At 45.0% G+C, this 17,564-nt stretch overlaps 1 protein-coding gene across 1 annotated transcript; it reads right to left on the minus strand.

The window, feature by feature from the left end:
* Positions 1–33: 33 nt before the first annotated feature.
* fbxo46 (F-box protein 46) lies at positions 34–10,342 on the minus strand. The gene is made up of 2 exons (XM_023982222.1): positions 9,916–10,342; positions 34–3,507 (listed from the first exon to the last, which is right to left on the minus strand). Exon 2 carries the CDS (start codon positions 3,389–3,391, stop codon positions 1,346–1,348), a length of 2,046 nt encoding a protein of 681 aa, XP_023837990.1. The 5' UTR covers positions 3,392–3,507; positions 9,916–10,342; the 3' UTR covers positions 34–1,345.
* Between the last annotated feature and the right edge of the window lie 7,222 nt (positions 10,343–17,564).

The raw sequence follows: 17,564 nt of genomic DNA on the forward strand, positions 1-17,564 counted from the left end.
CAAGTCATGCAGAAAGAAACGTCAGTGGTCATATTCCAGTTTAAATCATTTCTGTTTATTTGAGAAGCACATATTCCCATTAGCATTTTACATCTGAAACCTACAGTGGTCTCCCAATACCCGGTCAGAGGGGTCAAGTGAACAAAGTTCTCTATACTGTATTTGTCAAGGTTTTGCAGATTTAGGGAATGTGAGTGGGACCAGTGGGGTTAAGGCTGGAAGCTGGTGTAGAGAGTTCTATGGTCAGGGTTTCTTTTCACCCGCATTGACGCAAAGACTGCCCTCTGCCGACTAGCAGGGAGTTGGGACTGGGGGTTAGTGGGGAGGGAGGGGCAAAAAAATAGAGGCGGGAGGGAGAACATAGTCCTCAAAACAGCAAACATTCGCTCACACACCAAAAAACAAAAGCATTGATATCAAGCTGTCAAAACCATTGCAAAGCTCTGGTGTCACTTTGTACAAAGTACACTTTGTACAAAGTGACAATTTGCCTTCTCTTGCCCCCACACTGTTAAAAAAGTCTCAATCATTAAAGGCCCAGTGCAGTCAAAAACATGATTTCCTGTGTTTTATATGCACAGAAGTTGGAATTATACTGTGCAATTGTGAACATGTGAGTTAAAGCCCTTTTAGTCTAAGAGCTGTTTGAAAATGCCACCTGAAATTTCAGCCTGTTTTGGTGGGATGGATTGTTGGCCTGCCTGGTGACATCACTAGTTAATAGACCAAGAAGAAAGAGTTGAAAACCTCTGCCAGCAACAGCTAGCGCTCAGTTTTCCCCTCCCCAATCAGACCCAGACAGTCCAAGCAAAAATTCTTGCTTAAGAAAATGCTCTTTGCCAAGATGCTATTTTTTCTTTTTGAACATTTTAATTGAACACAATCACAGTAAGGTACTTAATTGTTACCCAGAAATGATTTGATATTGAGATAAAAACAGCTGCATTGGACCTTTAAAAACTTTCACAGACTCCCTCTGTGATCCAGCCAGTTAGTCCTCAGTGGCTGGGCCTCTGGTCAGTAAGGTTGGGGTCAGCTCCAGTACTGACAGCATGGCTAGGACGTGACTGTCAGTTGACCAATAGGCAGAAACGTTGAGCATCAGGCCTCATGCACACAGAGCACCATACCATACCACCAACATGGGCCCACTCATCAGGTGTCCAGTTTTCACATGTACTAACAACCGAGTAGGGAGCTAGTCGACTGCTAAGAACAAGGTGATAGCGAGCAGAGAGAGCGCTGACAACACAGGAGAGGACCCCAACCCTGGTCTGTAGCATGCCWCCAGGTGCAGTGGGTCTAGAGGGAGTAAGAGGGGTGCTGGGACCCAGGAAGGCCCCCTTTACCTCCCGTCCTCCCTCTTAGCGCGGGTCTGCACCAGCTCGCAGGGCTGCAGTACCCAGTTGTTGTCATGCAGCCCCACGCAGCAGCCTGGTGTGTCCTTGTCCGTGCGCCGGCAGCACATCCAATAGGAGCGTCCATAAGGCAGGTCGTGGTGGTAAGGTTTGGGGTGCCAGCGGCAGAGAGACACGTCGCCCCGTTCGTACTGCCGCTTGCACTGCTTGCAGGGATCTTCGCGGTACAGCGGGTCCTGGTTCCAGCGCGAGTCGGTGGCGGGCACACCGTACGTCTCAATCAGAACCTTGAAGTCGTAGCAGGTGCACTTGAGGGCGGCCAGCGAGCGGGTGGGCAGGTAGCTGAAGATGTTGACCATGATGTGGTCGGGCAGTAGCAGCATGTACTGACGAGGCTCCAGCAGCCGCTGGATCTGGAAGCGGATCTCCAGGAAGTGGTGAGAGACGTGGCGGTAGAGACGGCACAGGGAGGGGTCTGAGCAGTCCTCCACGCCGGCCAGGGGGGAGTCCGGCCGGTCAGCAGCATCCACAGCAGGATTGTTGTTATTGGCACAGTCCAAAGAGCACATTCCACTGCCACTGTCCTCGYCAGACCCTCTCTGGGGCTGCAGGAAGAACAGCTGGCCTGGAGGGGGGTCCTCTGAGCCGTCGGCAGGGCTGACCCCACTGGGCATGGCGAAACACACCGTCTCCTCTTGCACATTCTCTGTGCTGTCCTTGCCATAGAACACACACTGGTCCACAGCACCCGTGACCACCACCTCCACGTGGAAGCCAGTCACCCTCTCCCGGGCCACAGGCTTCTTCTCCCCAGAGCCGAGCTCCCGGCTGGGGTCCGGGCTGCTGGAGGCTGGCCGGTCCGTATGGCCCTCCCCATGGGGGTCAGCTTTTGGAGAGCCGGCCAGAAGGAGGCTGGGGTCACGTGACGAGGGGCTGACCAGCTGGTAGAGATCACAGGTGATCTTCTCGTTGGCCCGGGCCCCCGTCTGCCCCCCTCCTCCCCCACAGCTCATGAACATGCAGCAGGGCCGGCCTGCGGGCTCCGACTGCGAGCGAGGATCCAGGCTGGACACCCGGAAGGCTATCCTCACTTCGCCTCGGCCGTGGGTGGGCCCGGCGCTGCCAGAGTCCCCGCTCCGCTCCCTCTCCCTGGGAGGGTCCAGGCCCGACGCGGGCCTCAGTGTGTTCTCCAGGAGTTGATGTTGGGACTCAAAGTGGGCTACGACCTGAGCCACACGCCGCGACTCCTGCTCCTCCTCCTCCTGCTGCTCCTCCTCCTCCAGGGCACCATGCGAGGGGTGTGGGGGGTCAGGGCTCTCTGACAGGAACACCATGGGGCTGGGGTCGGAGACTGTGCCCCGCAGGAGTGTGTGTTCGGGGTCTTCTGGGGCAGTCTGTCCCTGGGCCACCATGCCCTGAAGGGCCATGGCTGTACGCTGCTCTACCAGGGCCACCATCTCCGCCACGGACAGCAGGTCAGTCTCACTCACGCCGGGGAGGTCCTCTAGGGTGGAGGGCTCTGGGGGCGGGGGGGCGGGAATAACGCTGGCCTGGGCCCGGGCGGGGGGGTCATAGGAGGAGCAGCGGCGCCTACGCTTGGCCTTAGTGCAGTCCGTGGCCCAGTTCCCTTTCACCTTTATGGCGCTGGGTCGAGGCAGGCCCACCCCACTGAACTGGTGGGCCACGAAGAAGGCAATCTTCTCCTTGGTGTTGCCCGGCTTAATGACGTACCAGGTGTCCAGCAGCACCCTCCCATCCTCCATCTGTGTGGCGCCGGGAGGGGTGGAGGGGGCCTGCGGTGCCGATGCCGGGTCGGCGTCTGGGGGAGTGTTCTCGGAGCCGGCATCCTCCTCCTCCTGGCCATCCACGCCTCCCCCGGCCTCCAGCGACGTGCGCCCCGCAGTGTCAGCCTTGCAGAGGGAGGGGGCTGCCCCACTGCCCCCCGTACCCGTACTTCGGGGCTTGTTCTGGGAGTAGGTGCCAAAGGGGCGTGGGCACCACAGTCGGATGTGGGAGAAGGTATCTCGGTCCATCACGGGCCGGAGGGAAGCATATCAGCGGCGTCTAGGCTGGGCATCTGCTGTGCACCACACCACTCATTCTCTCTGTGCAAGCCAGCAGGCACCGTCACAGGAAGAGGGCATACAATCTGTAGGGAGAGAGAGGAGTATTACAACATTAACCATCATAGGTCATCTAGCCGGGGGAGACAAACATGGGTAATGTCATTTCATTAAATGTTATTACATTACGCATCTAAAAATCTAATTTGAGGGCCAATTTCTTTCCATGTTGCATTAGTACTAAATACCTAAGTCACCTAGTCTAATTCTGTGATATGCTGATACAGAAGCAACCTCTATGGAAGGATGTGAGACACTCACTGGATCAAATTTCACACCTTCTAGCCATTCATTACAGCAAGTCAGCTTCTAGCCTCTTGGTGGTTCAGAAACCAAGTCGCAGTGCACAAGGAAGTCAGAAGGACTCGTGCTTTCAGACAGCCTCAACAGCTAAACTCAATTAGTCAATTATCTCGCCTTGAAGGCTCTCAATCTAATTAAAGGCTTCCATTTCGKGGTCTTGTGTCTGGGGCAGATGAAGGGAGGAATAAAACAGCAAATGGATTCCCATCCTGACACTTCAAAAGAGGACCTGCCTAATAGGAGGTGAGGAAGAACAAGGAAAGCATATGCCTAGTCTATTTTTAGAAGGGGAGAGTAGTGGAATTGATATTGCATGCCAGGCAGAGTCTAAAGGATCTTGGCTGCGGCCTGCAGGAAAACCATTTACCCGGGGTGCCCGTGCCATTTCATGTTACCCTGCCAAAAATGTGACACTGGGTGCTTAAGAGGAACAAGTGGTGCGGAACTGTTTCAACAAGACCTTTAGACCTCTGTTGATAAATGTGTCTGTTTTTCTTATTATGTATATTGTATGTGTTTGATGTATTTATGCAGGGCTCATCTGTAAAAGAGACCCTAGTCTCAGCAGGACTGCCCTGTCCCCCAAAAAATAATATCACACACACTGTATATAAAATGTATGAAACATCTCGTAAAAAAAACTGAACAAGCCCCACTCCTTCCATCTCGTGATTACAAACAAGTTGAGAAAAACACCACTAGTGTTACACTATTGTTTGGCCCCTGAGGTGACTCTTACCAGCCAAACGTAGGCGAGATATAGGCCTATCTATACTTGTGGCCAGTTGAAAGCATGAGAACGTGTACCTTTGGCTGGAGAGGAATGTCTACACTGAGTAGTCTGCTGCTCAGGCTGTGTGTGTGTGTGTGTGTGTGTGTGTGTGTGTGTGTGTGTGTGTGTGCGTCAGAGGACAGAACTACTCCTGGGTTGGTTAAGGGCTTTATAAATCACACAGCTCCAGCTAAGAGCCTGCAGATTACACCCTGTATGAAGTACATCCCAGGGCCACCACCCTACTCCGTTTTTATCCCCCCACATAAAAGTATTTGTTGGCGTAACAGGGACAGTGAGTGTCAGTCTTTTTGTCCATCTTTGTAACAAACACTGGCACTTCCTGAAGCAGACAGTGAGTGGCAGATTTGGCTCCAGTCAGATTCCCTCTCTATTGACCAGTGTCTACTATTTAGAACCACCAACATTGYTTCAGAAGATGGAGAGATGGAGGGGGACGGCAGTCGCACTACCAGTCACCCAGAAGCTGGAGTCAGTGGCTATAATCAATCCTGTCGTCATCACTGTCAATAAATAGGCTATCCCACAATATCCCCTGCAATTTATTTAGGAAGCAAGGCGGCTGATGAACAGGTGGTAGTAAAATGCTACAATGGTAATAAACGTCATGCAGTTCTATTCTATCACGTGTTTCCATACCAGCTGAAACAAAGCTGAACTCTGCAGGGAGATACTGCTTGTATTAGATGGTATGTTTAAAGACATCTATACTGGCTTAATAACAGGTAATACAGGTAATGAGTAATAGCCTGAACGATGACAGAGTACACAAAATGAGGACATGAGACTAGTAGACCGTTTATCGAATCAAAGTGATATCCATGGACCAAAACACGGCCGAGACTTTGACGAAAATCTGTATTCCGACAGCTGATAAAAACGGCATTATCATTGCACAGATTTTTCCCTCTCATTTGAAACAATTCCTGCAAATTAAGGCTGGTTTTAAGCTTTTTTTGCCTAATCCTCCAAATCCTGTCCATGCCAAGCAGCAGTACAGAAATAGCTGAGTGCCGTGCCAGAGGCTCGTCTCTCACTGGCTCCCCAAGTAGACTGACCGACCGCTGAACTACACACACACACCAATGCAGGAGGATTCACTCCTCCATCATGTAGTCATCAAACAATCCAGAGGCTTTCTGCTGGAGCATGTTCAGCAGGCTCCACATCATAACAGAATGCTCCAGATTTAACAGGGAATGTATAGAAACAAAACAACGGTTGTCAAATGCCACAGAATACATTTCAATTCCACAACTTGCGTTTCTATCTGCGCCCACTAAAATACCACCGTTAGAATAGTCTCAGGCATTGAAGGAATGTTTAACACGACATCATTCCTATTCTATCACAGAAAATATATAATATTGAGAAGAAACCGTTTAGGCACACTAAGCAGGGAACGACCTTTCAGGAAAAAACACTTGTTAAACAAAAATCCTAATTCCAGGCTTTCCTCAGATAATTCAGACAGGCCTCTCGTTCGCCTCTAGCGATATCCTCCCTCTCCCTTTCAGAGGCTTTGAGAATGGTGGACTATGCAGAGGTGATAAATTACTCCAGCCACTGGCCCTCGCCTTGGCTGCGCCTGCAGGGACAATACAGCAGTAGCCTGGGCCAAGGTGAGGCTGATGATGCTCGTCTACAAGAATAATGGACTCCACCCATCCCTGATAAAATGAAATCAGAGTGCCTTTGTCATGAGGGTTAGGCAGACAAGCTGGCTATAGAAGTGTTTGGTCTGTCAGCTGTGCTTCTCTGGCAGTGAACAGCACTGTGCTGAACTGCAATGGATATCGATGCACTCCTTTTAAACTATAGCTTTTCATCAGGTTGTTTCTTTCCACCATTTGGCTTCAATCAAAAGAGTTCATCATCAACCCCCTTACTCAAATAGTGTTGGTTGTAAGGGCCAGGACAGTGGTCGCCAAAATGGTGAATTGTAGTTTCTCTGTAAACATTGAATACAAACCCTATCAATACAAAACTGATACACAGGCTATTGTGAGAGGATTTTAGGCTGACCCAAGCGTCAATGGATGATCCCTGGAATTTAACTATTGAATATAGACCTACATGTGAAGATGAATCATGAAGATGCCCAAAGCTTGTTTCAATGCCCCATTGCGCCACTACTCCCATACTTCTGATTCTAGTACCAAAGATAAAAATGTATAGGCCTAGTTCTCAGTTGAACAACATATGTGCTTTTCCTGTAGTTCAATTACTTCTTTCGACTTTGAGAAAATAAGAGCATTTCAATGTAAAACGGACCCTTGAGCGCCACCAAGTTCATAGGATGATGTTAAATATGGTGTCTAATGAAAGCTACAGTAGGCATCTATATTTAAGAAATCAAGGCATATACACACAGTTTAACTATTTTATATCCTAAATATTAGGACTAAGCAAAGGCTTTGATCTCTATTCAAACAGATGGAAAAGGGGCCTTAGAAAACATTTACCAGAAAAAGTCTTAAGAGGTATCAGTAACACATCAAAACACAATCATATTGATGTGAAGACCCCTGCCAGCTAATATCAACACACACACACACATTGCCCTGTGGCTTAATTCTGTTATCAAAAACCCACATACCTAAGATATTTTCCAATTTCTCTCCTCATGAGGGAGGATAATGATAGTTCACAAAAGTAACAAGTAAAGGTAGACCTACATATTAGTGATTTTACTCATATCTATTTGGCTATGAATTATTAAGTGATACATTTTTTTTTTWAATTGAATTGGCAACAATGGGAAATCATAGTCCCAAACCACTGTTGGGTCAMCTGCTACAGTCCTTCCTTCCACAACTCATAACGGTTTTCTTTCTCTTTCTACCATTTGGTGGTCAAAGCAAGTGTGACTACAGCCTGGACAAGCCCTCTCCATCTCCCTCCAGTTAATGTCACCTCTCCCGGCTACCTACTGACACCTACCCATGAGCCCCCGCTCTTTCCATTTACTGTAATCAGCTTCCTTACTCACTGAGCACCAACCGACATTGGACATTGAAAAGTATTCGAAATTTGGTCAGTCCCCCCTGGCCTTGATTTCAACCTCCAAAGATGTTGATTTTTGGTCCAGTCCAGACAGGCCTTGATTTGACCCAAAACAGACATCCATGATTGGTTCAGATTTGTTTTTTTTATTAAAGTATAGTTCAGTACAGTAGAATAGAGTTCAGTACAGTACACAGTAAAGCACACAAGTTGAGTACACWAATTTACTGTACTCTACTGAACTACACTTGCGCTTTCCATGACAGACTGGACCAGGTGAAAGCTATGATCCCTTATTGATGTCACTTGTTAAATCCACTTCAATCAGTGTAGATGAAGGGGGAAGAGACAGGTTAAATAAGCATTTTTAAGTCGAGACATGGTTTGTGTATGTGTGCCATTCAGAGGGTGAATGGGCAGGACAAAAATATTGAAGTGCCTTTGAACGGGGTATGGAAGTAGGTGCCAGGCGCACCGGTTGGTGTCAAGAACTGCAACGCTGCTGGGTTTTTCACGCTCAACAGTTTCTCGTGTGTCAGAAATGGTCTACCACCCAAAGAACATCCAGCCAACTTGACACGACTGTGGGAAACATTGGCGTCAACATAGGCCAGCATCCCTTCGGAATGCTTTTGACAACTTGTAGAGCCCATGACCCGACAAATTGAAGCTGTTCTGAGGAAAAAAGGGGAAACAGACATATATGACTGATTCAGATTTGGTCCAGTCCAAACAAATTTGGTCTTGAGTGCTTGAGGTGTCACTACAGACACCCTGGTTCGATTCCAGGCTGTATCACAACCGGCCGTGATTGGGAGTCCCATAGGGCGGCGCACAATTTCCCCAGCGTCGTCCGGGTTTGGCCGGTGTAGGCCGTCATTGTAAATAAGAATTTGTTCTTAACTGACTTGTCTAGTTAAATAAAGGTTACATTTTTTATATAAAAAACGATTTAAAAAATAGCCAGTGTGTAGAATAATACCAAAATATGCAGAGGTCTATATTGCATATTTCTACATTTGTGTGCCTATTTAAGATACAACACTTTAATATCCATAATTATGCATTTATTTCAGCATAGTACAGATCAGGGACCCATGATGAAATTCTGTCACCAGCTGTAAATCCACATCACATACTGTAGTTCAATAAATAAAATAGATGTTTTCAAAGTCAAGGTGTCATAGCTGACACCCCATTGTTTCTGCAGACAAAATAGAATCTTAATTCAGAGTAGATTTTTTTATTTAACCTTTATTTAACCAGGTAGGCAAGTTGAGAACAAGTTCTCATTTACAATTGCGACCTGGCCAGATATTTACCACAGTGTTTGGAAAACATGGTCACCTAGCCAATACTGAATCAAGAAGCTGAAAATCAAACAAACGAAACAGAGAAACGTTACTGCACGGAGGAAGTACAGGTGACATGGACTCTAGCTATAAACAAAGCACCTTCAGAATTTAACGGAACATTTCCATTAGGTTGTAACTTACAGGTGGTCTACATGGGTAACCATGAGTAAGTAGCCAATGACTAATTATTGACATCCCCATATGTGTTTATTCAGTTGTCTAACAATGATCAACCAAACAGTCAGTTGAAATGACCAAAAATATGATACAAATGTAACAATAATTGCGCATTCTAGCTAACTTAGTTACATAGCTAGCTAGGAATAGGACGAAACAGAAATCCTGGCTGTGGTTTAACCAGATGGTTTAGTTATTCTTATAACTACGTTATAACGTTAACTAAGTTAACCCCCTAGGTCCGTTCCGTGGTTAACTAGCTAACTAATGTTAGCTTACATTAGGTTAGTTATATGCTAATCAATTATGCTAACTAGCAACTACCTGACGTGCAGGCCCCAAAGAAGTAAACACTAACGTCAGCTGGCTAATGTTAGCTAGGTAGCTAACACAACTAGCTAACTAGGTACAGTAACGTTAGCTAAGCAACTTAATTTCCTAGCTGCTATTTAGCTTAACGTTACCAATTTATCTAAGTTAGCCTAGTTGGCTAGCCAGCTAACATTAAGTTAGTTAGCGCGTTATAGCCCAAGACGCCAACAACAATCTCGTTGTTACATGGTTACAAACACTCGCTATGGTGCGGCTAACTGATAGGCACCACATCTGTCTTTCTAAGTAAAAATTAAAATCAGTTAGMCAACTACGTTAAGGGTTGTATCGTGTAACATTGTGTGCTGGCTAGGCTGCCAAACAAAATTGCAATGGAACCCATATTGTGTGTTGCTGGCTAACGACATTGAAATGCAGCTAAGAATTGCTAACGTAAAGTGCAATTGTTCATGTTTTCGTCATCTTACCTGTAGATCCGCAAGCTCTTGACCTGCAACAGTGCGGATGACAGCACTAGCAAGTCACCCCGTCGTAGGCCCGTTTTCCTCTCAACAACCGACGGAGGAATCCGTTTGAGCAAGGATGGGGGTGCAGGTGACTCGGGTTATCTTTTAGCGTTACGTGTCCACGTAGCTAACGTTAGCTATCTGCAGAATATAGTACTTACTTTCTAATATCAACCTAATGTTAACATCGAAGCCTACTGTCCGTTTTTCGATTGTACACAACCTGTACTGACCCTGAGCCTGTTTCACACTCTTCCTCGTTCATCTGGCTACCTTTTTAGAACTGACACAGGCTGGCCTTTACGGTACATTCTCTGACCAACCAAAATAATCGGAATCAGAACATCCGTGGAGAGGAAGGCCATCTTGTTGACAGGCAGCTGCACAAGGCCCACAGCCAATAGCAAGGCAGAGTCGATGGTGTGCCCATATATGGCATATATGGCCCAATCCCCCCCCCCCCCTCTTAGCACTCACCCCTCCCAATCTCGCCTCTCTCTCTCTCAATTCAATTAAAATGGAAAGTGTATGTGTACATTGCCAAAGCAAGTGAAATAGATAATAACACTCACAAGTTTCAAAGGAATAGACATTTCAAACGGCATAATATGACAATGTACAGTGTTATAATGATGTGACAATAGTTAAAGTACAAAAGGGAAAATAAATAAACATAAATATGGGTTGTATTTACAATGGTGTTTGTTCTTCATGGTTGCCCTTTTCTTGTGGCAACCGGTCACAAATATTGCTGCTATGATGGCAAGATTGTTAGTTCACCCAATAGATCTGGGAGTTTATCAAAATTTGATTTGTTTTGAAATTCTTTGTGGGTCTGCTAATCTGAGGGAAATATGTGTCTCTAATATGGTCATACATTTTGGCAGGAGGTTAGGAAGTGGCAGCTCAGTTTCCACCTCATTTTGTGGACATCATGCACATAGCCTCTTCTCTCTCTTCTCGCTCTCTCTCTCTCTCTCTCTTTTCTCTCCTCTCTCTCTCTCTCTGACACCACACAACACACACACACACACACACACACACACACACACACACACACACACACACACACACACACACAATGCTGCTGTAGATCCAATTTACAGTCATCAGCATTCAATACAACATACTAGCAAATTGCAATACAACAAATGCAAGCATCATAAGTTGCACCTGCTATTCACTAAGCAAAACAAGTTGACATGACAAAATGTAATGTCAACTAAAAAACTGTTTGCAATGAGAATGCAGAATAGCCTACTATGGAATGATGTCAGATATATGGCATTACAGTTTTATTACTATATATACACATGAAAGAAAAAGTAAGGAACCCTCAATGTGTCCCAGGTACATGTATATCATTATCCCAACATAATTATCTGCATCTCTGAGCTTTTTAGAAAGTCCACTGAGAAAACTAAACTAAAGCGCAGGTCTAGCTTTACATCATACATGATTTAGGACTGGTAAACAAATTAAACTTTTCTCCCACTGTATTTACAGTTTGAAGGAAACCATCAGCAATGCCACTTTGTTTTCCCCTGATCGAAACAATGTGTGAACTTTCTCTCAACATAACTGTATACACTGACGGATGACATTTGTATCTAAGGTTTTGCAATAAAGAGCTCAGGATGACGTACTATCAGTGTACAAAGAGTAGAAGATTGTTATAAGTCCTGTACATGTATTTGGAGATTTGATCATTGCTTGAGATTTGACAACAAAATACTAAATGCTTTTAAGTGATTTATAATAAAAACTGTAAGAAACTAATATGCCAAGATTTTATACAGCCTCTTCTTCAAATGTAAACTCTCCTTCCAGACTCACATCAAACATCTCCAATCCAAAGTTAAATCTAGAATTGGCTTCCTATTTTGCAACAAAGCATCCTTCACTCATGCTGCCAAACATACCCTCGTAAAACTGGCCATCCTACCGATCCTTGACTTTGGCGATGTCATTAACAAAATAGCCTCCAATACCCTACTCAATAAATTGGATGCAGTCTATCACAGTGCCATCCGTTTTGTCACCAAAGCCCCATATACTACCCACCATTGCGACCTATACGCTCTCGTTGGCTGGCCCTCGCTTCATACTCGTCGCCAAACCCACTGGCTCCAGGTCATCTACAAGACTCTGCTAGGTAAAGTCCCCCCTTATCTCAGCTCGCTGGTCACCATAGCAGCACGCGCTCCAGCAGGTATATCTCTATGGTCACCCCCAAAACCAATTCCTCCTTTGGCTGCCTCTCCTTCCAGTTCTCTGCTGCCAATGACTGGAACGAACTACTAAAATCTCTGAAGCTGGAAACACTTATCTCCCTCACTAGCTTTAAGCACCAGCTGTCAGAGCAGCTCACAGATTACTGCACCTGTACATAGCCCATCTATAATTTAGCCCAAACAACTACCTCTTCCCCTACTGTATTTATTTATTTATTCTGTTCCTTTGCACCCCATTATTTATATTTCTACTTTGCACATTCTTCCACTGCAAATCTACCATTCCAGTGTTTTACTTGCTATATTGTATTTACTTCGCCACCATGGCCTTTTTTTGCCTTTACCTCCCTTATCTCACCTCATTTGCTCACATTGTATATAGACTTATTTTTCTACTGTATTATTGACTGTATGTTTGTTTTACTCCATGTGTAACTCTGTGTTGTTGTATGTGTCGAACTGCTTTGCTTTATCTTGGTCAGGTCGCAATTGTAAATGAGAACTTGTTCTCAACTTGCCTACCTGGTTAAATAAAGGTGAAATAAAAAAATAATAAAAAAATGCATGATGGCCATGCATGCAAATGGTAGCACAGGTGGGTTTGTGTGTAGAAGGAGCTTAGAGCAGCTGATACTGCCCAGCAGAGGGCCAGACGGAACTGCTGAGTGTTGGGCTCCATGCATGAGTGCGCACTCACTTGTGTACACCAGCTTCAAACAGCTTGAAAATACAAAACATTTTGGTTATGGAAAATATATTTCACAACAGTTTAGATGGTACAAGGATTCTATACACTATACTTGCTTGTTTTGTCACATAAACTGAAATTAAGCAAAATATTAGAATTTTATTAAACAGAAAATGGCGGAGTGATTTCAGTATAGTGCGTCTTCAATACTTTTCAATTGTTTTCAAATGGCTTTATGGTCCCCACCACACCACAGTGTACAACGTTTGCATACATATTCCCCAAAAAACTATCAATGGTTCTGTAACATTATTGTCATGTTTTTYTCATTGCACAAACATGACCCAACAGAGGAGCACAGCTGGTGGAACATGCCACGTTTGTAGCATACAGTCAAAAGCTAAGCCATCTAATCATGGCATGGGGTTGTTCAATGACAGGCATTTATTTGTTTAAAATCTGTCACTTGATGATTTCATTTCAGAGAGACAAATAATTTAAAAAACAATTTTTGCAAAATGCTATATCCGCCTCACTCTCAGAGAAGTAGTACTGCTAGATTTAGGGTTTTACACAGTCAAATGGAACAAATAACTACATTTTTTATAAGAACTGTACAAATGATACATTTGTGACATCAATATAATTTTTTTTACAATTTTTATATAATTAAATACAGTAGTATGATATCTGTATGTAAAACATTTACATTTTACATTTTAGTCATTTAGCAGATAATTTTATACCGGATACGAACATTCCATTCCAGCTAAACATTCCATTCCAGTATTTACATCAAATACAGGTATATTGAGGTATTTTGGAATTTAGACACAAAATACATTTGCAACTAGAGTACATGCCTTCACTATAACAACATTCTCAGTAACAGTAACAAAACATGTTTTACTTGCTAAGACTGTGATATGTAGTTGTTTATCTACCTCTGTTAAATGCACTGACTGTAAGTCACTCTGAATAAAAGTGCCTGCTAAAAGACCAAAATGCAAATGTAAAAGATAAAAATGGCAAAGCACACTGGGTATTATTATTGGCCTTGTTTCATAGGCTCATTAGAATAGTATCCAGCATGTCTTGCAAGTGTTCATTGGGGTGGGGTGGGGGGTTGAGGAGTACAGGAGTAATAAAGGCCTAGTTCACAAATCTTGTTGTGTAATTATGTTTTATTTTTTAGGGAGTGCTGCATCACCCTCAGCACCCCTACTTCCCGCGGCTATGTTTGCAGAAGGTTTCATGGACAAATAAGCCTTTGTCTGAAGGAGAATATTGTTGAGCTATTGCATTACTTGGCTGCTGTGTAGGAATTTCCTATGTTTATCTCAAAAGATACTCAGCATCAGCAGTCGAGGTGCGTAGGTAAAATCCCTGGGGAAGCCAAGCCAGGGAAAAAATGCCCTATTACAACCTATGTGTTGTGATAATAGAGTACCACAGTATGAGTCATAACACCTATAAAACCTAAAGGTCAAACAGGGAAATGGTTCCAGTCGTTTTTCCATCATTCATTTTTCAATTTTAGAAACACTTAAAAGAAGGGAATAAGGGCTGTGTTTCGTGTAGGCTTACCCTGGCGTGATGTTTTGAAAACCATGTAAATCTCTCAAGGACAAGGTGATTTTTATCAATATACTGTATATTTGCCTGTATTTACCCCCCAAAAATGAAATGTTACCTAGTGGCTTTAATAAAGAACTACAAATGCCATGATGATCTGGATGAGACTGCCGAATCGAGGCAAAGGTAAGAATATGTTCCGGGATTCTTCCGATGGCATTGAGGACTACACCACATCAGTCACTGGCTTTATCAATAAGTGCATCGAGGACGTCATCCACACAGTGACCGTACGTACATACCCCAACCAGAAGCCATGGATTACAGGCAACATTCACACTGAGCTAAAGGGTAGAGCTGCCGCTTTCAAGGAGTGGGACTCTAACCCTGAATCTTATAAAATATCCCACTATGCCCTCTGACGAACCATCAAACAGGCACAGTGTTAATACAGGTATTAGATTGAATCGTACTACACCGGCTCCGACTCTCATCGGTTGTGGAGCTGAGAGCTGCCCAGTGACACGAGCCTATCAGATTAGCTAAATAACTTCTATGCTCACTAATAGGCAAGTAACACTGAAACATGCATGAAAGCATCAACTGTTCCGGACGACTATGTGATCACGCACGCCGCAGCTAATGTGAGTAAGACCTTTAAACAGGTCAACATTCACAAGGCAGCAGGACCAGACAGATTACCAGGACGTGTACTCTGAGCATGCTTTGACCAACTGCCAAGTGTCTTCACTGACATTTTCAACCTCTCCATGTCTGAGTCTGTAATACCAACATGTTTCAAGCAGACCACCATAGTCCCTGTGCCCAATAACACTAAGGTAACCTGCCTAAATGACTACCGACCCGTAGCACTCACAAATGTAGCCATGAAATGTTTTGAAACGCTGGTCATGGCTCACATCAACACCATTATCCCAGAAACCCTAGACCCACTCCAATTTGCATACCACACCAACAGATCCACAGATGATGCAATCCTTATTGCACTCCACACTGCCCTTTCACACCTGGACAAAAGGAACACCTATGTGAGAATGCTATTCATTGACTACAGCTCAGCGTTCAACACCATAGTGCCCTCAAAGCTCATCACTAAGCTAAGGACCCTGGGACTAAACACCTCCCTCTGCAATTGGATCCTGGACTTCCTGACGGGCCGCCTCCAGGTGGTAAGGGTAGGTAACAACACATCCGCCACGCTGATCCTCAACACGGGGGCCCCTCAGGGGTGCATGCTCAGTCCCCTCCTGTACTCCCTGTTCACTCATGACTGCACGGCCAGGCACGACTCCAACATCATCATTAATGATGAGACAGCCTATAGGGAGGAGGTCAGAAACATGACCGTGTGGTGCAAGGATAACAACCTCTCCCTCAACGTGATCAAGACAAAGGAGATGATTACAGGAAAAGGAGGACCGAGCCCACCCCCATTCTCATCAACGGGGCTGTAGTGGAGCAGGTTGAGAGCTTCAAGTTCCTTGGCGTGCACATCACCAACAAACTAACATGGTCCACACACACCAAGACAGTCGTGAAGAGGGTACGACAAAACCTATTCCCCCTCAGGAGACTGAAAAGATTTGGCATGGGTTCTCAGATCCTAAAAAGGTTTTACAGCTGCACCATCGAGAGCATCCTGATGGGTTGCATCACTGCCTGGTATGGCAACTGCTCAGCCTCCGACCGCAATGCACTACAGATCGTAGTATGTACGGCCCAGTACATCACCAGGGCTAAGCTTCCTGCCATCTAGGTCCTCTATACCAGGCGGTGTCAGAGGAAGGCCCTAAAAATTGTCAAAGACTCCAGCCACCCTAGTCATAGACTGTTCTCTCTGCTACCGCAAGGCAAGCGGTACCGGAGTGCCAAGTCGAGGTCCAAGAGGCTTCTAAACAGCTTCTACCCCCAAGCAATAAGACTCCTGAACAGCTAATCTAAGGGCTAACCAGACCCCTCTTTTACGCTGCTGCTACTCTCTATTTATCATCTATGCATAGTCACTTTAACTCTACCTACATGTACATATTACCTCAATTACCTCGACTAATCGGTGCTCCACACACATTGACTCTGTACCGGTACCCCCTGTATATATACTTTTATTTTCTATCTATTTTTTACTGAACACTTATTTTTTTCTTAACTTCATAAAGCATTGTTGCTTAATTAAGGGCTTGTAAGTAAGCATTTCACTGTAAGGTGAAATACCTGTTGTATTCGGCGCATGTGACAAATAAAATTTGATTTGGTATGGATAATTAGGTAAAACCACATGTCCAATCGCTATCTCTGTCCATGGCCATTCTAGGAAAGGACCATCAGGACCATCAGTTTAGTTCAATGCTGATTAGCTATTATTGTAAAAAAAAAAAAAAAAAAAAAAGATCAAGGTCGCTACAGTGTTGCCAACTTAGCGACATTGTCGCTATATTTAGCGAGTATTCAGACCCCTCTAGCGACACATTTTCAAAATATCGACTAGCGACAAATCTAGCGACTTTTTCTGGTGTTATTGGAGACTTTTGGAGACTCTGATGTGAAAGCACGTATCGTTCTTACTCTTCTCAACGAGCAGCGGGTGCTGCCGTGGGCCTCACCCCCGTCCCAAAGCACTCACAGGCGGCGGCCCAGTCCTCGCGCAGCAGTCCCTCCCAGCTGCAGTCAGAGCAGGAGATGTTCACCCCTCCGCGTCCAGTCTGCAAATTAATCGCGCATGCGGGAAGCCGCCGCTGGCTGATCCTGCCCTGGCTTACATTCAGGACGGGATGTAAATGTAAAATGTTCCTTGTCTAAAATAAATCACTGCACAAAAATAAATCACTGCATTTGACTCACACAGCCTCAGTCACTTACTCACCTTGTCCACTGTGTGTGTGCCTCACTGTGACATAAGCTAAACATCTAGCTGGCTAGCTAAATCATGTCGCAGTCTAAACTGTACACTCAAAAATACAGAAAGGAGTGGGAATCAAACCCTGAATTCAAAGGCTGGTTGAAGCCATTTATTGGAGATGATACACGGGCATACTGCCTGTATTGTAAGGCTGATTTCTACGCCAAACTTAGTGATGTAAAAAAAACACGACAAC

Source organism: Salvelinus sp. IW2-2015, linkage group LG4p (genome assembly GCF_002910315.2).
Source record: "Salvelinus sp. IW2-2015 linkage group LG4p, ASM291031v2, whole genome shotgun sequence".
Taxonomy (NCBI): domain Eukaryota; kingdom Metazoa; phylum Chordata; class Actinopteri; order Salmoniformes; family Salmonidae; genus Salvelinus; species Salvelinus sp. IW2-2015.